Source organism: Eubalaena glacialis, chromosome 4 (genome assembly GCF_028564815.1).
Source record: "Eubalaena glacialis isolate mEubGla1 chromosome 4, mEubGla1.1.hap2.+ XY, whole genome shotgun sequence".
In the NCBI taxonomy this organism is placed as follows: domain Eukaryota; kingdom Metazoa; phylum Chordata; class Mammalia; order Artiodactyla; family Balaenidae; genus Eubalaena; species Eubalaena glacialis.
Window position 1 is genome coordinate 42,006,833 of NC_083719.1, and position 22,201 is coordinate 42,029,033.

The following is a 22,201-nucleotide window of genomic DNA, read 5'->3' on the forward strand; positions in this document are numbered from 1 at the left end:
GTGTCTTCAAAAGAATAATTAGGCTAGACAGTAAGAGGGGATTCTGAGAAGAAAAAGCTTTAGGCAACTTATACACTGAAGGAAAAGAAGATGTGAAACAAAGCAACTCTAGGAGACTGGAGTTGATTAATATTTCAGGAAGTGATTCTTTATCTACTTATCTTAAAAATAATATAAATATAGTGAGACAGAGATGAATGGAGAGGGATGGTCACTGATCTCAGACTAGGAGCAGGGGTGTGAACACTGGTACCCTTCCTGGGGCATATACCCCAAAATTGTAATTTAGGACGCCCATTATCTTTATGAAGGAGGACAGAGGTTTTGCTTTCCAAAATAACAGTAACAGCAGCAACAGCAGCAGCAAACACTTAAACTGTGCTTACCACGAATAATTCCAGTCATATATTAAGCTCTGTTTCATTTTCCTCATCTATAAATAGGGATTACATGATTATCAAATCCCCACAACAAACCTAGGAGTCCAATAAGTAACTTGCTCAAGGTCTTACAGATAGGTATTATCAGGAGGCGGATTGAACCCAGCAGCCTGGCGCGGAAGCTTAAGGTCTCATTCATGTGTCTTAGGGAGGGGAAGGGACGCATGCAAAATGCTAGCTCTCTCTGCACACTTCTTTTAGTGTAAACTCTCCAGTGCCTTCTTCCCCACACCACCCTTAGCCTCTTAATTGGTCAAACACAGCGCCTTTCCTTACTTTGCTCTTGTCATTCTCCCTTTTTGACCAAAAGCCTCCAGTGGGGAGAAGATGAAAGGGAGCTTCTCCACAGGCATCCTGTCTCTCTTCTTAGCGCAATCGCTAATATTCATTGAAAATCCTTTAACAGACGCATGGGTTAAGTCATTGTAGGAGTATTCAATGAGCGCTCAGAGTGGGAACGCTTATCAGCAATGCAAACATTTACTTACTTAAAAAACATACGTTTTTTAACTTAAAAGCCTAAAAAAGTCTCAGACAGTTCACTCCTGAATAGAAACCTTCACCCTCAGCTCTCACCTCTGAGCCTCACTGCGCGTCACTGGCCACAAGGCGGCAGTGGCAGCCACGGAGTCGGACCCGGGGACGGGCGCGGCGGCTCGGCCATCGCTTGCTCTCGCCTGGCGCGCGGCTCTCGGCCGTGGATTAGCGTAGCTGGGGACGTGGGAGGCCGCGGGCCCCGCCCCCAACCGGCCGCGGCGGCCGCCCAGCGCGGCAGTCGGCGCTACAAGCCGAGCGGCGCGGAGGGCGCGGAGGGTGCGGAGGGTGCGACCGGCGGGCAGGGGCACGGGAGTGTGCGCCGCCTTCGGGGCTCCTCTCCGCGCGCCAGGGCGCGGGCACCACCGCCGTCCCCTCGGGCGGGCACCAGGCTCGGGGCGCCAGGAGTCGGGGGCAGCCCTCCGGGGCGCCGGGACCATGGCGCTGCGCGCCCGGGCGCTGTACGACTTCAGGTCGGAGAACCCGGGCGAGATCTCGCTGCGGGAGCACGAGGTGCTGAGCCTGTGCAGCGAGCAGGACATCGAGGGCTGGCTTGAGGGGATCAACAGCCGCGGGGATCGCGGCCTCTTCCCGGCCTCGTACGTGCAGGTGATCCGAGCCCCCGAGCCCGGCCCGGCGGGCGACGGCGGCCCGGGCGCCCCGGCCCGCTACGCCAACGTGCCACCCGGCGGTTTCGAGCCCCTGCCCGCCGCGCCGCCCGCCTCCTTCAAGCCGCCGCCCGACGCCTTCCAGCCGCTGCTGCAACCGCAGCAGGCGCCGCCGCCGAGCACCTTCCAGCCGCCGGGCGCTGGCTTCTCGTATGGCGGGGGTGCCCTGCAGCCGTCGCCGCAGCAGCTCTACGGCGGCGGCTACCAGGCCAGCCAGGGCAGCGACGATGACTGGGACGACGAGTGGGACGACAGCTCCACGGTGGCTGACGAGCCGGGCGTGCTGGGCAGCGGCGCGTACCCGGACCTCGACGGCTCGTCGTCGGGGGGCGTCGGCGTTGCAGGCCGCTACCGCCTGTCCACGCGCTCCGACTTGTCGCTGGGCTCCCGCGGCGGCTCGGCGCCCCCGCAGCACCACCCGTCGGGGGCCAAGAGCTCGGCCACCGTGAGCCGCAACCTCAACCGCTTCTCCACCTTCGTCAAGTCGGGCGGGGAGGCCTTCGTGCTGGGCGAGGCGTCGGGTTTCGTGAAGGACGGGGACAAGCTGTGCGTGGTGCTGGGGCCCTACGGCCCCGAGTGGCAGGAGAACCCCTACCCCTTCCAGTGCACCATCGACGACCCCACTAAGCAGACCAAGTTCAAGGGCATGAAGAGCTACATCTCCTACAAGCTGGTGCCCACGCACACGCAGGTGCCAGTGCACCGGCGCTACAAGCACTTCGACTGGCTGTATGCGCGCCTGGCCGAGAAGTTCCCCGTCATCTCGGTGCCCCACCTGCCCGAGAAGCAGGCCACTGGCCGCTTCGAGGAGGACTTCATCTCCAAGCGCAGGAAGGGCCTGATCTGGTGGATGAACCACATGGCCAGCCACCCGGTGCTGGCGCAGTGCGACGTCTTCCAGCACTTCCTAACCTGCCCCAGCAGCACTGACGAGAAGGCCTGGAAACAGGGCAAGAGGAAGGCCGAGAAGGATGAGATGGTGGGCGCCAACTTCTTCCTGACCCTGAGCACACCCCCCGCCGCCGCCCTCGACCTGCAGGAGGTGGAGAGCAAGATCGACGGCTTCAAGTGCTTCACCAAGAAGATGGACGACAGCGCGCTGCAGCTCAACCACACAGCCAATGAATTCGCGCGCAAGCAGGTGACGGGCTTCAAGAAGGAGTATCAGAAGGTGGGCCAGTCCTTCCGCGGCCTCAGCCAGGCCTTTGAGCTGGACCAGCAGGCCTTCTCGGCCGGCCTGAACCAGGCCATCGCCTTCACCGGAGATGCCTACGACGCCATCGGCGAGCTCTTCGCCGAGCAGCCCAGGCAGGACCTGGACCCCGTCATGGACCTGTTAGCGCTGTATCAGGGGCACCTGGCCAACTTCCCCGACATCATCCACGTTCAGAAAGGTAAAGCCTGGCCTTTAGAGCAGGTGGTGTGGAATGTGTTGTTCAGGCTGAAAGGGTGCCTTTGACAGAACTACCATCGTCTATTTCAGATTAATATCCCACAGGTCGGGAATACAGCAGGGATGTGGACAGCCAAGCAGTGCCCTGAGCGCAGGGCGGATTGTGGGCCGGTAGCTTCCTCCTTAAAATATTTGCAGACAGGGCGCCGGTACTCTAAAGAGGAGTTTCTGAGAGTACTTTTGATGACAGTGCTGTCATATTAGAGTTTGAATAGTTGGGTAATGAGCTTCTGGGATCTGTAATCTTGTGTCTAGGGTAGAATTAGAAGGGGACCCAAACCATGTTAGGCATCCATTTGGACACTGGCAGTGTCACTTAGTCGTGGGTTTCCGGAAGTGTGGAAATAAGGGGGGGAGAATGGATATCTGCAAATAAAGGTAAGTCCTGCTTTCGCCCTGCACACCACTCAGTCACTGCGCTGGTAGACATTAGGGTCAGTTCTCTGAGGTACTAGCTGGGGAAGCTTAGGAATTTCCTGCACAGGCTTCTTGCTTGCAACCTTTGTAAAATGAGGTAAAAGACTCACTCTAATTTCAGGAAGTTTTAAGAAAATTAATCTCTTTAGGTTCGGTCATTTTGAGTTTGGAGTCTATTAGCAGACTGAAATTAAGAGTATTATTTAGGAGAATGATGCAGGGAAGCTATGTAGAATGTATAGCATCTCTGAGGACTGTGTCGGAGAGCAGTGTTTCTGGTATCCCAGTGAGTTAGCTGCCTAGCTGCCTGTCAGAGCTCGTTTCGTTAGTAGTTGTTAGAGTTCGTAACTATTGTTAAAGCACTGAAGTTTGCAGATTGTTTTTTTACAATCTGCAATAAATAAATTAGTAATTCCTGTCAACGTTAGTCACCAACTTCTGATAGCATGCCTCGAGTGAGGGAGAATGGGGAGGGGGTGGAGTTAGGGAGGCAGCCTTGCCTGTGAATGTCTTCTGTTCAGTGTGGAGAGGGAAGAGGGAGTCCCCTAACTACCTTCCTGAGGTGGTGGAAACCTTGGGCCACCAGGTCTGGCCTTCAGTAATGAGATGCTCACTGCCCTGCCATGTGGGTCAGTCCCCTTATGAACAGCCCTGATCTTTGACCTATTCTTCCTGGTATTGAACTAAAATTTGCCTCTCTTGATTCTCTTTCTGTTCCCTGGAACCACACAAAATAAGTCTATTCCTCACCAACATGTCAGCCCTTCAGACCTTTGCGGACAGCAGCTTCCTTCCCCTCTGCTGCAGTCCTTCCCCTTCCAAGTATGTGACAGTCTTCTAACTTACCAAAGCGGGGGGTGGGGGGGGCTCCTTCAGACACGTTGATCTTGGCGTTGTCCCTGATAAAATGCACCCCAAACATCTGCAGTACTAGTTTTAGTAGAGAACAGTAACTTTCTTGGCAATTTACATTTTGTAAGTGCAGTGTAAGGTTGAATTAGCTATTTGAGCAGCCATATCGCTTTTGACCTGCATTGAACCTGCATCTACATTCCTTATGCTTTTTTGCCTAAATTGCTGTGACTCCTTGACGTTTTGGATGGTGCTGGTGCCACTGGCTCTTTGAGCCTTTAATGCAGGACCTTACATTTAAATTCCATTGTGTTACATCAATGCTGGCCACCTTTTTAACTGTTTCTGTAAGTTTATGCAAATTCTTGATAAATAGTTGAAGGGGTGGAGCCAGGACAGACTCCTGCAGCCACACACGGGTGATTGGCTACTACAGGGTTTCATCCATCCATTCACTGGTTTTACTGTCATCAGACCACACACTCAGTCTTGTCAGGTGCTCTGCCGTTGAAATTATTTATTAGAAAAGGTGTGATGTTTGCTCTAAGGTCCATTTTGAGTTTATATGTAGCCTGTTAAACCGTGTACATAGTTTATTTTTTTAACCCTAGAACTAAAATTGTTTCCTGCTGGGATTTGAGAAACTTCCTTCATTAAAACCAGTACCATTTTTACGTTGTTTAAACAATTCAAGGGCACTAAACATAATCTTCGGGAAGTTCGGAAAGAACACCAGTTGATATTCAACGTAGTTTGTTTCTGCTGTAGCCTTGGTGTGTAACGTACAGGGAACCTGTGTCCCTAGATGACGTGTCTTTAGAATGTACTGCCATTTAAAGCTATAGTGTGCAGTACATTAGGCTAAAAGCATTTGTTTACAGCCAGCGTTTATCAAGGATGCTGGTGCTGGCCATTTTTAGGAACGCAGATGAGCTTTAGCCAGGCTAAAGCTTTTTGAACATGTTCTGGATGTTCACGTGGTTGTAAAGAGCAGCTCAAACACCTCCCCCCCCCCCACCCCCTCTACACAGTTGCTGTTGGAATGAATCTTTCTTAGTCTGAGCGCTTGGGGATTTTGTTTGCAAGTTGTTTTTTCCTCCAAGGCCTCAAAGTGTAATCATATCAGAGGCCTTACTGTGACTTTTGAGAGGAGAGCCAAAAAAAAAAAAAAAGTGAAAATCTTTAAGCAGCGTATACAATCTTTTGTTGTAAGTATTTGGTCCAAAGTTTATATTTCAACTTGGGAGAAATTTAAAAATTCAGAATAGTTATTTCAAGTCTTAAGTCTTCATTGTTTACAGTAAGAGAAAAGCAGTTTCACCACTTTTACATTTTACATGTTCTAATCATATATTAAGAGACCCACATTCAGTTGAGTCAGAAAATGATTAGAAAGTGCTTTTTAATTACTAAAGCAGTTAAAAAGGGGCGTTAATTAGTTTTCCCCCCCCTTAATTCTGGGGGAAAGGACAGGAACATTAGGCTCCTCTGAGCCTTTTTCTTGCCCAGGAGACTGCTGCCATCAGCCAGCTTTCCTAGCGTTCTGAACCTGTGCTGTTCCATGCTGGGTCTGCAAGCCACGTGGGACTATTTAAGTTAGTTAAAATACAGTTCAGTTCCTTAGTCCCACTAGCTATATTTCAAGTGTTTTATAGCTAGCGGCTACCACATTGGACAACAGAGGTGAGGAATATTTCCATCCCCACTGCAGGTTCTAATTGGAGAGTGCCGAGCTGGACCGTTGGCCATAGTTTAACTGTCAGTCCTGTCATAAGTTTCCCCGGCAAATTGATGATCTTTTCACATACTTTCCAGATAGCTTGCTTTTTCCTTGGTCATCGCCTGGCACCCCCTCTCCATATAGGCTTAGGCGATAAAAAGTGGGAGGGGAAACAGGTCCTGCTAGATCCCTCTCTACAGAACTTTCCAGGCACTCAACCAGTGAGTAATATTTCTGCAGTGGGAGGACGTCCACCTGCTTTGCAGCCTGCCTTCATGTCCCATTAAGAAAATGCAACTGGTCTCAGGATGGACATCTGAGGCTGGTGAGGAACCAGCTCCAGAAAGAGGGTGGAAAACTCAAATACTCTCAGATGTGGTGGACTGGGGTTTTCTGACTCTACTTAGTACCGAAACCATCGCTTAAACTTAATAATGGTTTTAGTATAAGTACTTTCTGCAAAAGTGAAGAGAACCTTGTGTTTCCTTCAGCCAAAAGGGAATGGTTAGAATTCTGATTTTTTCATCAACTGATGAAGTCTTAGATAAACAGACCTATTTCGGTTAATGGAGTTGAGTATGGGAAGAAGGCAGTTTGCTGTAGTTTGAAGTACAGTAGGTGGAATTCAGAACCTGTTTGAATTTTCTTCATATTTTGCTTTGTCTTCACAGGAGTCCCTTAAATCTTTGTTCATGGGCAGTTCATTGATCGCTGACTAACCAGTCTGCACAGGTCCATCAGTGAGCTTTGTAACCCTGTGGTCTTGATTGTCTTTTCTTGAAATGGCAGCCTTTTATCCTTTCCCTCTTTATCGCCCCTGCCTGCAGTATGCCTTTATAATGCCGACCTTGCTGAGTTTGGCGTGGTACATAGAATATATTTCACTGTCAGTTTCCTAGCATATTCAGTTCTGTTTCCAAAGATACGATTAACCTCTAATATTTAATGAAGCTTAATCTGAATGGCAGCGAGTTGTGGTGGTTTAAAAGCTTTAGGATTATCTCTTGGGGAATATTGCGAAAGGGAAAGGCTGTAACGTTAGATGATGAGAAATGTTGGTTTCATCTTTGTTTATGAATCTGGACTAGATAGCCAGAGGGAGTCACTTAAAGGGAAATTGTATTCCAGAGAAAAGGTATAAAATCATGTAAAAGTGATTGGTTGGTAAAATGTAGTCTTAGTGTGTGAAGCGAGGATGCAGAACTAGATAAATAAACAAGGCAGTCCTGTTTTCTGTACTTGTAAATTAAACATGCAGGCAGGGTCTACTTCACTGCCCTCTGTAAATGTTCCAGATGGAGCCTTCTTTTGAACAGAAAACAGCCCCGGGACCTCAGGAATGGTACACCAGTAGAGAGCCTATCAGTCTTGTGGGGTAGAATTTCATCATTGTGCTTCCTTTCAGCACAGGGAGGGTCGGTCTTATGTCCCTCAGACGTTAATTAAAGATAGCCGGAGTCCCGGCAGGGCACACGAGGTGAGGCTGGGCCACCGTGAGCCCTTCCCTCTCTGCTCCCCTTTCTCCTATAGCTAAAAATAGCCCTGAGAGGGTGGTGCCAGTAATACAGAGAAAAGGTCTAATACCCGGGCTGTTTACAAGCTCATTCTTATTTTGAAACCTCGGCTAGAAACCGAGGTCATTCATCTTTTTTGCTTCAGCCCCGTCTTAACTGCACCCATTTCTCCTCTCCCCTCCATCCCCAGCTATTTTTTAAGGAAACTTCAGTTCCAGGCCTTAATCTTTGGCCCAACTGTATTTTCTTAGTGAAGACGAGGTTACCTTTGGGGCTTTTGTTACAGATGACTGAATTCCTCGGTTGAAACGTCACCATGACTGGCCACCAACAGTCTTGGTCACGATCTAGGTGGGGATACTGCTCACATCACCCTGTCATTGGTTTCTCTGACTTCTTTGTGGAGCCACGAAGCCCTCGTGAGAATCACACCGGGAAACCCTGTCTGTTAGGCTGGTCACCACAGAGCCCAAAGGAGGCGGGGACCCACACTCCCACTCACGGTCTTCTGAGGACTCTCGGACTCAGTTGGACTTTCCTCTTTATTCAGAAGTATCCTCCTCACAAGCTCCTGTCTGGTCATCTTTGGATTTCCAAAGACTGTGTGGAACCCAAACAACCGATACAAACATGACACTTTTCTTAAACTACATTCCCTCTTTTCAGGCTGAATAAAAATCTGCTGTATTGTCTCTCAAAGTGTTTTAAAACCAAAGTGTAATATCAAGTTAGATTTGATTTGCCATCAATTTATGATGATCACACACACACACACACACACACAAATAGCACAGTAATGCTTAGCTCTGTTTAGAGAGACTGGGCCCGGAAGACCTGTACTGTCTGTCATCCCACGTTTACAGAGCACAGACTCGATTCGTGTCTGCAGGAGGGACAGACAGGACTCTGATCCTCATGAATTTTGTTTGTTTGTTTGTTTGTTTTAAATTCTGTTTCTTGGCCGCACCAAGCGGCATGCGGGAGCTTAGTTCCCCGACCAGGGATCGAACCCGTGTCCCCTGCAGTGGAAGCGTGGAGTCTTAACCCCTGGACCACCAGGAAGTCCCCTCATGGAGTTTTTTGACTAGTGGCAGAGAAGCTGTGTGCCAGGTTGCTGAGAGCCCCCGGGCCTACACAGAGGAGACGGGGCTGGCCCAGGTCTGACAGGGAGCTGAGTCGGCTCTAGAGTCCGACAGGCAGAGTCTCACCACTGTGGGCCAGCCTGGCATCTGGGCGACCAGTGTGTGATGTGAGGGAAGCTTTGGGCAAACTGTTTTAACCTCTGTAAGCCTTGTTTTCGCATTGACAAAGTGGGAACACTTCCTCATAAGGTCATCATGAGGATCAAATGTTATGGTTCTTAGTAGCTGCTCACTTAAATGCTTGATTTTTGCAAAGTAAAATGGGACCTTTAAAATGGGAGGTACTCTCCCTTAAAAGGCAATTCCAGGGATCTTATCATCCCTCCTGGTGGCCTTGTACCACCAGAACTGCAGGCAAATGTATGAAACGCCAAGGGGGCATCGGTATAGCAGTTGAGCGTTGTATTTTAACTCAGCTGTCCTGTATTGCACACCAGAAGAAATGGTAACAGAGGAATGAACGTCAGTGTTAGTGGGGTCACCAGTTTGCTGTCGCCAGTCCCTCTCCTCCTCCTCCAAATTACTTGTGGCCTTGCACAAAGCACTGGCCTTTCTGAGCTTCAGTTCCCTCATCTGTAAATGTGAGGTTCATGATTTCCTAGGTATCGTTTTGTTGTTTGACTTTAATAGCACCGTTCCTGCATTGAAAATAAAATACTCCTAAGTATATGATGAACATTTCGACGTTGTTTCAGGCTAGTTTCAGTAGCATTCTATTTGCTTACGTGACTGTGTAATCTAGGAGTGTGAAAATCCTTTATCAGTTGACGTGAAAGAAGAGTCATGCACGTTTAGTTTGGATCAGCAAACATGCATGCAGGGCTTGCCCTGCCAGGTGCTGCGGATGTGAAAGTGATGACTACCTGGCCTCTTGCCTGCGGGAGAGAGCTCCTAGGTGTTTCGAAGCTGAGGCGAGCTGGGTGCTGGAGCAGCTTCCCTCCGACCCCAATGAGGTTGTAATTAATAGGGCCACCAAAGAGGGAAGGTGTGACGGGCTTTTTCCCTCCTACAAACTGTACTTCGCTTTGAGTTCTAGTACTATCTCCTCTCCGGAAGTAGAACCAGCCTTGCATTGTTGCTCTTGGATTTGTAGCTTGGTTAAACTTCAGTGTGGACGCGTTTTAGTCCGCGTCATTTCTGCTCCTTTTCTTATAACTTTACATCTCTTACTATGACGTGACTTTTCTCTTCTGATAAAGAAATTTTATGTGTTATTTGGCAGGTAGGGAGACAGTGGTTACGGAGGGGAGCTTAACATCATTCGATTTATTCATGGGATCCTCTGAAAGATAAACCTGATTTTATTCAACAAATATTTAAGTGCCCATCATAGGTCAGGCCCTATAAAGATGCTAGGGTTGCATCAGTAGTCAAAACAAAGATCACTGCCCTTGTGGCGTTTACATTCTAGCAGAGTGGAGCCACAAGGGAAAACACACAGTAAGTAATTGTAATGTACGTCAAAGGATGATATGTGTTAGGGGAAAAAATTAAAGTGGAACGGTTCAAGTGGGGATGGGGAGGCAGGAGGCAGAATGAAAAGGGTGATCGTTGAGGCCTCCCTGAGAAGGTGAGATTTCAGCCGAGGCCTGGAGGAGGTGAGGGAGTTAGCCAAGCAGGTATGGGGCAGAGCTTCTCAGGCAGAAGGTACAGCTAGAGCAAAGGCGTTGGCATGGGTGTGTGCTGGCCAGGCAGGAGGAGGCCAGGTACTTGGAGCTAAGAGAGTCTGAGTAGGAGATGAGGTCCCAGAAGGTTCGGCTTATAGGGCTTTAGAGGTCATTGTCAGGATTTGGAGTAAAAGCTCAAGTGAGAAGGGAGCCATTGCAGGTTTTGAGCGAAGGAATGATGTACCAGTAGACCTTGGAAGAGACCTAGTCCAGTTGGTGTGTTGAGAATAGAATGGGGAGGGGGTCAAAGGTAGGAGCAGGGAGCCAATAATCTAATAATCCAGGTGAGAGATGATGAGACAGTGAGGAGGGGTCCCACTCTAGGTATGTTTTGGAGATAGAATCTGCAGGTTTTCCTAAGGGATCAGATGTGGCACCTGAGAGGAAGAGGAGTCATCAAGGGTGACTCTGGTTTTTGGCTTCACCAACACTAAGAATGGAGTTTCCGTCAGCTGAGATGAGGAAGGCCGTGAGCGGCACAGAGGTGGGGATGGGCCGTCAGGACCTGAGTGTAATGCTTTGAGACTGACAGCCTCCTGCGTTCTGTTCCACATCTACCCCACCCAACACATGCACAGTCAAGCCTCAGGTCGAGTTCTCTTCCTTGGAGTATCCCAGCCCTTTTCCAAGTCACCATCGCTGATGGAACGCTGACTGGTGTGCCAGAGACGATACATTGCTTGGTTAGTGTTTGGGGGTCAGAGTTTTTATGTTCCTCTGGTATGAAGTTCCACCGTTTTGTGCGTGCATAGTAAGTACTTAATGAATGCTTGTTGAATTAATGAAGTAGGCACTCCTGTAAGTATTTTTTGGTTGATTTTGAAATAGATTTCTTCTGTGATTCATAGAATGTTTTTGTTTTTCAATTTATATGATGATGGATAACAGGGTTTAAAAGTGTACAGGAAATAAAGATAGGATCTGAATATGGTTTATGGGTGAAGTCATTAACATGTGAGCGATTTAAAAGTCTTAGACTTAAGTATCTACGAAATGACTTTCCAAAATTCATTGGGGCGGCGGGGAGGAAGTTTGAAAATGCTTTATGTGCGAGAAAAATTAATATTATGTACCTCAGGTTTCACTTTATATTGATTCTTGGTGTTTAAACTTGTATACCATACACTTCTTTCCTCTTCGGTAAGCCTTCATGATAATACTTTTACTGGGGTCCCTTTTGCTTCATTCGAAGCATATGATCTAGAGTGAGTGCATTCACCTTGTTGAGTGACTTGGATACACAAAGCACTGAGCATCGGTGTTGAGCAGGAGGTACTTGCCCTCAGGGAAGATGCAGTTCCATGAGGGAGGGAGGATGTGTGTGCAGAAAGTTGAAATAGGAGGTGGATCTCACTTAGTGCCTGTATAATAAGAGTGCGTGGGATTCCAGAGGATGGAGAGTTGCTGTCATTTGTGTTAGAGGTTTGGGTGGTAGCACTGGTTTTCCCTTTGAAAGATAATTGTATTTTGACTTTTGGAGGAACATTGATGGAAGGTGCATGGTTGATCTTGGGAATGCTTTAGGATAGCTTTGATAAGCATATGAAAGCTGAAACGCTGCAAGCCCAGGACTCAGGTCAGTGAGGGAGGCTGACAGGGTGAGTTAGCTGTCACTGTACAGCATGACTCATGCAGTTGTGGGCACGTGCCATGGTGTAAAGTAGGACAGAGGAGACATGATTAACTATGCGGAGTGAACGGGAGAGTCCAAGGGTGGCTTCTCCCAGTCTCAGTCTAAGAAGAGTTTTGAAAAGCGGTTGGAAGTTTGCCTGGTAGGCAGAGCAGGGAAGGGCATTCTGGGCAGAGGGAACCATATGTACAAAAATCAGGGATTAAATTCTGGGTGCCTCGCACAGTCAGCCTTGGAGTGGTTGCAGCTGTACATGGGCCCCACCCTGGATCTGTTGAATCTGAATGTCAGGAATGTGTGGCCTAGACATTGATGTTCTTAAGAAAGGTCCTCACGTGATTTTGATGTGCTGCTGGAGGTGATGAGGGGAGCATCATGGAAGATCAGACAAGGGTATTGATGTGGTCGGGCCTGCACTTCAGATGCGCAGGTCCTGGAGACAGGTGTGAAGGGTGGCTCAGGGTGGGGCAAGATGGGGAGTTCTTGCAATGATTCAGGCAAGACATGGTGCAATCCCAAACTGAGGCAGTGTCTGTGGGAGTGGGGAGGAGGAGACAGAAAGGGCTGTTTACCAACAGGAGTGGGGCAAGGAACAGGAAGGAGTGTAAAATGACCTGCACACTAGGGCCTGTGGAGCTATCAGTGGAGATGCTTGGAGCTGGAGCAGGGGGTCTACAGACTACAGCCTGCGGGTCCAACCCACCCAGTTGCCTGTTTGTTTATAGCACTTGAGCGAAGGATGCTTTTTACATTTTTTAAAGGTTCCATTTTTAATGGTTATATAGGCCTCGATTTTGCCTCGTCTTGCAAAGCATCAAATATTTACTATCTGAACCTTAAAGAAAATGTTTGCTGACCCTTGACTTGGAGGTCCAGCAGGTTAGGGAGCTGGTGTATGTGTAGCTATTGCCACCAGTTTTGACTGTTTGCTATGTGAGCAGCAGTGTTGCGGGCAGTCACATCCATTGTGTCTAATTCTGTTCAGGAGTGGGTATGGCAGCAGGGTGGCTGTGAGCCTGGACCCACAACTACGTGGGGCTGAGTTCCCACCAGCAGCTTCTCTCAGCCTCAGTTTCTTTGTGTGGACCATGGAATAACCACTTTCTATGGCAAATGTCTTTAAGCATTAACCATTAGCTGTTGTATTCGTTTGCCAGGACTGCTGAAACAAGTTACCACAAACCGGGTGGCTTAAAAAAAGTAGAAATTTATTCTCTCACACACAGTTCTGGAGTCTAGAAGTCCAAAAGGAAGGTGTCCGCAGGGCCACACTCCCTCCAAAGGCTCTAGGGGAGGCTCCTTCCAGCTTCTGGTGGTTGCCGGCACTCCTTGCTGTTCTTGGCTCCAGTCTGCCTCTGTCTTCACCTGGCGTTCTCCCTGTGTGTCCCTTTGTCTCCTTTTCTTTTAAGGATGCTAACTAATCACGTTGGATTTAGGGCCCATCCTAATGCAGTACAACCTCCCCTAAACTAATTACATGTGCAAAGACCCTGTTTCCAAATAAGGTCACAGTCACAGTTTCCAGGTGGATGTGAATTTTGTTGGGGGAGAGATACTATTGAACCCAGCACAGCTGTTAACTCCCCCGCTGGGTGCCTGTGGGAGCTGAGGCTTGGGGACGTAAAGTGATTTCCAGGATTACACAGCTAATAAGGAGACAGCATTTGAGTTCACTTTTTGCCTTGACCTGGGTCAGTACTCTTTATGCTACAGTAAGTAGTACGTCTGCTAGAAAATTGAGTTTTATCCTGTAGGCAGTCAACAGCCACTAAAGGTTTGAAACTGAAGAGTGACATCGGAATTGTGATAAAAGTAGGGAACATACTTTGGGGGCTTTCTGTGTGCCAGGCATGATGCTTCACATTTTATATGCATTATATCCATTTACACCTCATGGGAGATTTTGAGGTATATTCTCTCTTTGTCCCCACTTTGCAGACTGGAAGTGAGCCACAGAAACCTAACTGTGAACTCTTGGAGGCATCCCTCACCCAGTGCGGCCTGGTCCCCAAGAAGCTGCTCCTGTGGGCTGAGTACAGGCCGGCAGAGGCTTATTAGTAGACCAGGCTCGAGGCGGGCTTTGGAAGAGCAGGTGAACTGGAGACACCTGCCAGGGAGAGTGGTAGGGCTGGGTGAGGGGTGGCTCTCTTGAGGAGTCTAGAGTTACCTTTGAAGTTTTACGTTTGGGTGACAGAAAGTAGTGATGCCAGGAATAGAAATAGGCAGGTTAAGAAAAGGAGAAGGATTAGAGGGAAAGAGAAGGAATGGGGCTGAAGGGAGTCTTAGAAATCCTATTTTCTGGGTTTTTTTTAATTCTACTTAGTTATATTGACATCTGTGATTTTCACAAAAGCCCACCTACTGCCCGCAGTGAGACATCTTTAAAAACTAGTAAATGGCAACATGGGTAATCTATAAGTTTTCATGCTTTTTGAGTTGTATTTCATGTCTATCTTAAAATGATATATTTCTAGCTGCTTTGTTTTGGCTTCAGCTGGTTATTTACGACTAGTTCAGGAAGTCCAGATGCGGCCAGAGTAAAGACTCAGAGCCAGTGGAAACCTGGTCCCTGCCAGTGTCAGGAAGCAGGAAAACCCCAGGGTCAAGAGTGTTCCTAAGTTTACAACAGCTGATTTAGAAATTGTCTCCAAAGCTTAGTGATTATAAAGCCATGTGAAGTTCCAGTCATAAGGGCCACAGCAGACGGCACTAAGGAAAGCGATTAATGCTGGGCTGGCTGCTCACCACTAGTACCACCATAGCTTAAATAGCAGTTGGTTAACACCAGGGTTTACAATTACAATTCTAAAGTTAAAAACTAGACATTATTTGAGAAGAATACTGGAAAGAAAGATTCTTTGAAAATATTACTCTAACTGTAGTACGAACTGCAGCCCTCTCAGAAGCAGTCGTGGCAATCGAGGATCCTGGCTTTGGGCGTGTAGCTCACATCTCCCTGGTTTCCATTCTAAAGGGCCGGTGCCACCTTACTCTCTTCCTGCCCCATATAGAGGGGCCTATCTGTTTAGCAGCTTCTATTAGATTTATTTTAGCTTGGGCCTCCCTTTATCTTCCTAGAAAAAAAAGAAACTAAGGTTTACCTTTGGTTAAAGGTAGTTTCCAAAGTTCACTTTTCTCTTAGGTACAGGTATGTTTTGTTGTATGTCAAAGGTCATTTAAATTCAAAGTGCTGGCAGCTTGTGAACATACCTAATGCCGCTTTATTTGTACAGACCAATATTCATGCATGTATATCAGGAAACAAAAGAATTAGGAAATTAGGAACTATGAACACTGGACCTCAGTCATCAACTGTGTTCTCTGAATTTAAACCATTATATGGATTCTGTTTTACAACATCAGTTGTTTTTTCAAGTTTTATTGTATGTTATGATTATCAAGGATATTCTTTCTACCTTAATTTTATTATGATTTTGTGGGTATAAAATCTTTAAGAAAAAAAATGATACATGCTTTTCCTATTCTCAGATTTTAAAGTCTTTATCTATATTTGCTTGGCCATAGGCAAATCAACATTTTCACCATTGTATCCAGACGCTGCTGAAATAAAGACACTGTTTTACAGAATTCTCTTGAATCTATCACCCTAGTATCTTTATCACAGATTTAATATTCAATATCAGCTGAAACATAAGAGCATTTATTATATGTAAAATTTCCTAGCGATGAACAGCCTATTTTACCAAATGAGCCACAAGAGATATAATCACGTGATTTCCCTCTTCATTTTTGGAACAAGGTGAGCTGTGTGAATGTATGTACATAGTGAGTAAAAGTAATCAAATGTTTTAAGATGTGGTACACTCAAGTGAATGCTTTCATTCATACTAAATGTCATTCTGCCCTTACACTTTTGGTGATTGCTGAATGAAGCTATAAGGACTGCTTAATTAGGATATAATAAGGCTTTTACCTAGAACAAACGACTTCTTCTTGTACCTTCAGGACCAAACCAGGCTTAGAGGCGTGAGTTCTTTAAATGATTAATTTTTTCATTATCAAGCAACCAGGTTTTTGTTGTTATTGCTTTTTGCAATTTATTATCCTTGTCCCGAGGCCCTCTTCCCTCCTTTTAAAATGACTCAAAAGTTCTCTTTGTGAATTGAAAGTGAATTTTAAATTAATTATATCTTTGCATTTTGATAGTTCTTGGCTCTAAGGACACTTAATCCCTTCAAAAAATTGCTGTCACTGACTTGAGTTCAGTAGTACTATTCGTGCCCTCCAGAGTTTATTAATGTGGTCCAAATCTGGAGCCCACTTAGTAGGATGTGATTCAGGAATAGAATTTTGAGGGCCTGGAGGCAGATCAGGGATTGTCTATCCCTGAGATGAGGCTTCTGGAGGGCTTGGCGTGGCGTGCTGTGTACCGGGGCTGGTCCATGGGGCTTTGAGACCTCAGGGAGGAGGCAGCCCCCATCGGGCAGGTACAGGGAACTGCTTGGGCTGGGAAGTTGGGCAGCCCAGGTTCATGTGCAGCAGACACCTCATAAAGTTGCTTACCTTGTCTAAGTTTCCTGGCCACCTCTGAGAGAAGAAAACGAGACCCGCGAGGTGCAGACCACAGCTTTTGCATAGAGCAGGTGCTCACGTGGGACTGTTTTGCCTGGATGGACGGCCGTCCTGTCTCTGTTACGTGCATGTCAGCCTTTGTCTTTTGAGCCATTTTACTAAAAAAAAAAAAAAGAAAAAAAAAATCAAAAAGTAAATATTGGAGCAGAGAGGGGAATCAAGGAGGAATCAACAAGTGGGTGGGTGGAGACCAAAAGGAGGAAGGAAAGGGGAGGGGAAAGAGTTAATGGGGAGTTAGCAGGGACCCAGAGGGGTGGGTACCAGTGATGAGAGGATAAGAGCAAAGTAGGCCACGTTGACCAAATTAGCATTCTCTTTCAACATTTTACGCATACGAGGGAATGAAGAAAAACAGGTCTAGTCCAGTCTTGGGCAACTTCTGTGCGGCTGTCCCTGTGCCCTTCAGCCTGTCTCCTGTTCTGTCCCTCACACCAAGGCCTGGGTTTTCTGGGGCAGGGCCCTGGGAAGACAGAAAATCTAGTTAATGTTTCTGGCACATTCACGATTTCAAAATTAAATAAAATGCTTGCTTTTTTTTTTAAGGGAGAAAATGTAGCCTTTGGATCCCTGTTGCTTAGTGACTGGGCCTTTTGTATAATTGGTCTGAGGAGTGACAAAGCATACTGAGAATAAGAGATTTGGTTGAAGAAAGGAAGGCAAAGTTCAGGTGCAGAAACTGGTGGGTTGGGAGCCTTTGGAGCAGCCAGCAAGCCCTGGGGGGGGGGGCCTGAGGGAGGTGGAGGAGAGGGCCTTAACCAGGGAAACTGAAAGGAAGCTGGACAACTTCTTCAGCTGAATTTAGGGCCTCCCTGGTTAAAATGCCTGAGGCACTGCAGTGGTTTTTTGCCCCCGTCTAGTTTTGCTGGGTCAGAAGTTGCCAGGAAAGTGCTTTCTCTCTGCAAATCAGAAGGAAACGATACAGCAGAGTTTAATGTAGTGTGACGTTATTTGCTAATGTGCTTTTAGTTCAGCTGGTAGTGGGTTCTTAAAATGTGCTAATTGACTAGATGACACCAGAGCTTCACTGCTCTCATTTTAGAAAAACCAAAATGGCAATAAAATGCTTCCTAAACAGTTTTACTGATGTACATAATTTAATGGAATGCTGTGTAAATAACGTGATGCTTTTGAAAATGGTGCTGGGACTTCGCTGGTGGCACAGTGGTTAAGAATCCGCCTGCCAATGCAGGGGACGCGGGTTCGTGCCCTGGTCCGGGAAGATCCCACATGCCATGGAGCAACTAAGCCCGTGCGCCACAACTACTGAGCCTGCGCTCTAGAACCCGCGAGCCACAACTACTGAAGCCTGTGCGCCTAGAGCCCGTGCTCCACAACAAGAGAGGCCACTGCAATGAGAAGCCCGTGCGCCACAACGAAGAGTAGCCCCCGCTCGCTGCAACTAGAGAAAGCCTGTGCACAGCAACAAAGACCCAACGCAGCCAATTAATTAATTAATTAATTAATTAAAACAAAAAAAAAAGAAAGAAAAAATGGTGCTGACTTCCTGGATTGTAATTAATCTATAAAATGAGTTTGTTTGAGTTTGAGCCCTTTAAGGTTATAATATTAATGAACTTTGTCATATGATTGATTTCTTTATGTTTTTATGTTCACCACACACACGTGTAATATTCCTCTGAAATTGAGTGCATGCGGATTATGACGCAGGATGCTCGCTCCAGCCTGAGCATGCTTTGAAACTGTGCTCACATTGTAAGATACCAAGCACATGGTAGGAGAGGGCTGGGAGTGAATTTAGGACATGAGTTCTGCTGGGTTTGGTGATGGTGAAGCAGGCAAAGTGCCTTTCTCTGAGACTGGGCAATTGCGGTAAGTATAAAGATGAACCTGTTAGGAATTTTGCATGTACAGAGTCAGCTAAGAATGCCAAAGGAGTCTGGGAGATTTTGTTAATAGCAGGTCCTAAAGCAAAGTTGAAATACTGGTTTAGTTTTCCTTTTACCTCTCCAAACGTGGAAAGGGAAGGACCCTTTTCAACAGAGTGGAGCAGAGGCCCTGCCTGGAATGTTAAGTGGGAAGTGGCAGGGCTGGCAGGCCAGGGAGGAAGGGTGGGTTCTTTGCCAGGAATTAGCTGTGGGACTTTGGACAAGTCACTTAGCCTCTTGTTAGAGAGACTGAGAAAACTGTACCAAAAACTCATCTAAAGCCCTTATAGTGCATTTAAAAAAAAAATCTGGGACCCAACTCTGCTCTTCTCACCGACGAATCAGCTCTCCCGGCTTCCCCAGTGGGTACCTTGCCAGGACAGAGTGATGGATGAGAAGGAAGTCCTCAGGGATCCTGCCCCACCCTTTGGAATAAAGGCTTAGGGTGATCAGCTCCTGGGTGAACCTTCTATCCTGTGGAGAAATTTTAATAATTTGTCCAGCTGATTTAATAATTAGATTGCGTGCTCAGCGGAAGGTTCCCTCTCAGCCTGTAAGCCTTTTTAGGAGGGGCTGTCTTTGTGTTCCTTTCTGCCGTCCTCTGAGGAAGAAACCCCTGAAATGTGTCCAGCTCAACCCGGTGTCCTGAACGGGAGCTGGGTTGCTTTTGCCTGTTTGGGAGCACAGTCATGGGTGTGGTGGAAACATATTGCCCTACTTTCATTAATACTTTTTCCCGTACTTCAAATACACTTTAAGAGTTTATTTTCAGTTGTGTAACTTGGGGAGGCTGCACCATTTTTCATTTGTTACCTTCTTGTTATTTTGTCTTGTTATTGTTTTTTTTTAAATGAAGGATATAATACTGCTCTGTGTTGTCAGCCCCTTCTTATTTAATGTCAGAATTTAATACTTGCCTCCACCATTTTCTTTTCATAGTAAAATCTTATTTTGCTCAAATATTATTCCACATAATGTCTGTCTTTTAGCCCGAGAGACAGTTTTACAGTTATGTACTTAGGTTCCCATTCTAAAATGTGTTTCCCTCTGATCCCTCCTATTTTTAATTTTCTTTCATTTTTTTTTAACATCTTTATTGGAGTATAATTGCTTTACAAGGGTGTGTTAGTTTCTGCTGTATAACAAAGTGAATCAGCTATACATATACATATATCCCCATATCCCCTCCCTCTTGCGTCTCCCTCCCACCCTTCCTATCCCACCCCTCTAGGTGGTCACAGAGCACCGAGCTGATCTCCCTGTGCTGTGTGGCTGCTTCTCACTAGCTATCTGTTTGACATTAATTTTCTTTCATTTTAAAACCACTGCCCTAACCATAAGTGTTATGGGGTCTTCTGTTTAGTACAACAGCAACTACTTTTCACCTTAGGCTTTATTTTATCATTTCTCTCCCTTAATTCTCTGATTTTCCTTTTCTGTTATGAAAGCAAGATAGCAATGTGATGTTTATGAGAGGAGAGGCCTGGCAGGGGATAGATACCTTCTAAATTAACCACCTAAAAAGTACAGGTTTTGAAAACCCTTGCCTGTTTTTTTATTGATTGCATGATAAAAATGTGTGTTCCCTTTGCTCTTGAGATTCTGGGCCATGGTTTTAGCTTTTATTTACACTCCTCTTGGGTTTGGTAAAAAATGCAGTATGGCTGAGAGAATACTTAAAAATATGCTGTAATGCTTTGTTACAACTCTACAGCTGGTTACATTGTACCTCTGCAGTTGTTTCTTAAGCTACAAATTAATTTTTCAAGCTATCCTAGAAGTAGCAAGTCTGTAGTGATCTAACTCTGCTCCAGTAGTTTTCTTTCTCCAACTCTCACTCCTTAGAAGCTAAACCTGATTGGAAATGTGGCCATCTCTGCCTTCCTTGTGATACTTAATATTTTAAGTATGAAAATATGTGAAGCGTAGAAGTGTGTACAGATAATTCCCAGTTTGAGAATCGGCAAACTGCGAGAATACGCCATTTGTGACAAAACCCAAGTGCTAGTTCTATTACTTAAACTATTTTTCTTACATCTAACCAATGTTTGTAATATAATTTCTATTGGAAAAATATGTACCCACTTTGATCTTGAGAGAACCCAGAATTTAGAAATTCAGTGGGTAGAAGTGGGGTAAGAGAGAAGCTTCAGGGAAACTCCAGAAAGTACTGGATTGGCCAAAAAGTTTGTTTGGGTTTTTCCTTAAGATGTTATGGAAAATCCGAATGAACTTTTTGACCAACCCAATAGTTCTGTTCGTCAATCCCCAAGTGTTTAAACACCCATGCTATTTGTTCAGATGGATAGCTTGAGCTGTTTAAAGGATGCCACTTTTTTTTTTCCTGTTTACTCTCAGACGGTAAACCAGTTAATTAACTTCCGTAATTAGCTTACTGAATGACTTGACTTTATCTTTCTCATAAGAAAGCAAACACACTAAACCCTTAGTGTTTGTTAAAATGTATAGGAAAACTAACCAGAGGATTGTAAGATGAATATTTAAAAGCAAAATGGTTTTCTTCTTAAAGGAAATAATTTTTTAAACTTTGAATAATATTTTACAAAAGATAACTTTCTTTTTGGGGTGTTTGGTGTTGAAGGTCTTTGGGGTTGTCATCCTGAACTTTAACAGCCAGCTGCTTAGAGAAGAACTGGACTGCTGTCTCAACTCAGGAACTCTTATGATTTTTAAAAAAGTATATTGCTGGGACTTCCCTGGTGGCGCAGTGGTTAAGAATCCGCCTGCCAATGCAGGGGACACGGGCTCGAGCCCTGGTCCAGGAAGATCCCACATGCCATGGAGCAACTAAGCCCGTGCGCCACAACTACTGAGCCTGCGCTCTAGAGCCCGCGAGCCACAACTACTGAAGCCCGCGCGCCTAGAGCCCGTGCTCCTCTACAAGAGAAGCCACCGCAATGAGAAGCCCGCGCACCGCAAAGAAGAGTAGCCCCTGCTCGCCACAACTAGAGAAAGCCCGCGTGCAGCAACAAAGACCCAGTGCAGCCAAAAAAAAAAAAAAAAAAGTATACTGCTATCAGCCTGTTTTATTGTTAATCATTTTTCTTCTGAAGGTGGATCTGGGGGAAAATCAGTTTAGCTACATTTTAGTTAAAAGAGGTTGTTGCTGTTGTTGTTTTAAAATTTGCTCTAAATTCGGGGGTCCCGTTTTGTGGAGAGATGATCTTCCTTGATTACACCTAGCACTCACTCTTCTACCAGAGTTTGTACATTTATAGAATGCTGTTTAATGCATATGCTGCCTTGTATAGATTTTTAATGGTTTCAGGCATGTAAATCTTGTCACATCAAAAAATAGTCCCTAAAATAGGAAGTATGTCTCTTTTTAAAAAACATATCTTATATCTCCTCCTATTTCCTTGCTACTTGCAATCCTGGTGCATCATGCTAATGGATTTGAATTGCATTAAGTGCGTTAAACCAAAATTCCAAGTGAAATTGGCCTTTGGGTGCTTACTCTCCTCAGTGTTTTTTCCTGTTCTTCCTAGTTTGCAAAATAAAGTAATTTTTTGCTGGGATGTCAAACTGCACTAGAGCAAACAAAGGCAAAGCCCATCCAGGGATTGTATGTTACTATTTTTGGTGGTAGTTCTTAATTTATATAATTTTCCAGTAGGATCTAAGTCGGGGGGGGGGGCGGGCAGGGGAAGAGAGGCCCCCCTCC

General features: G+C 46.2%; 1 protein-coding gene across 2 annotated transcripts in view; it reads left to right on the top strand.

Annotated features, from left to right (window-relative positions):
• Window positions 1–1,225: 1,225 nt before the first annotated feature.
• SNX18 (sorting nexin 18) overlaps window positions 1,226–22,201 on the top strand; it is a 142,867-nt gene continuing 121,891 nt past the window's right edge. Inside the window, exon 1 of one of the 2 annotated variants that reach the window (XM_061189253.1) lies at window positions 1,226–3,036. In XM_061189253.1, the coding sequence (XP_061045236.1) occupies window positions 1,413–3,036 (1,624 nt within the window). In that variant the 5' untranslated portion in view covers window positions 1,226–1,412. The remainder of the gene's footprint in view (window positions 3,037–22,201) is intronic. The other variant, XM_061189252.1, reaches the window with a different exon arrangement.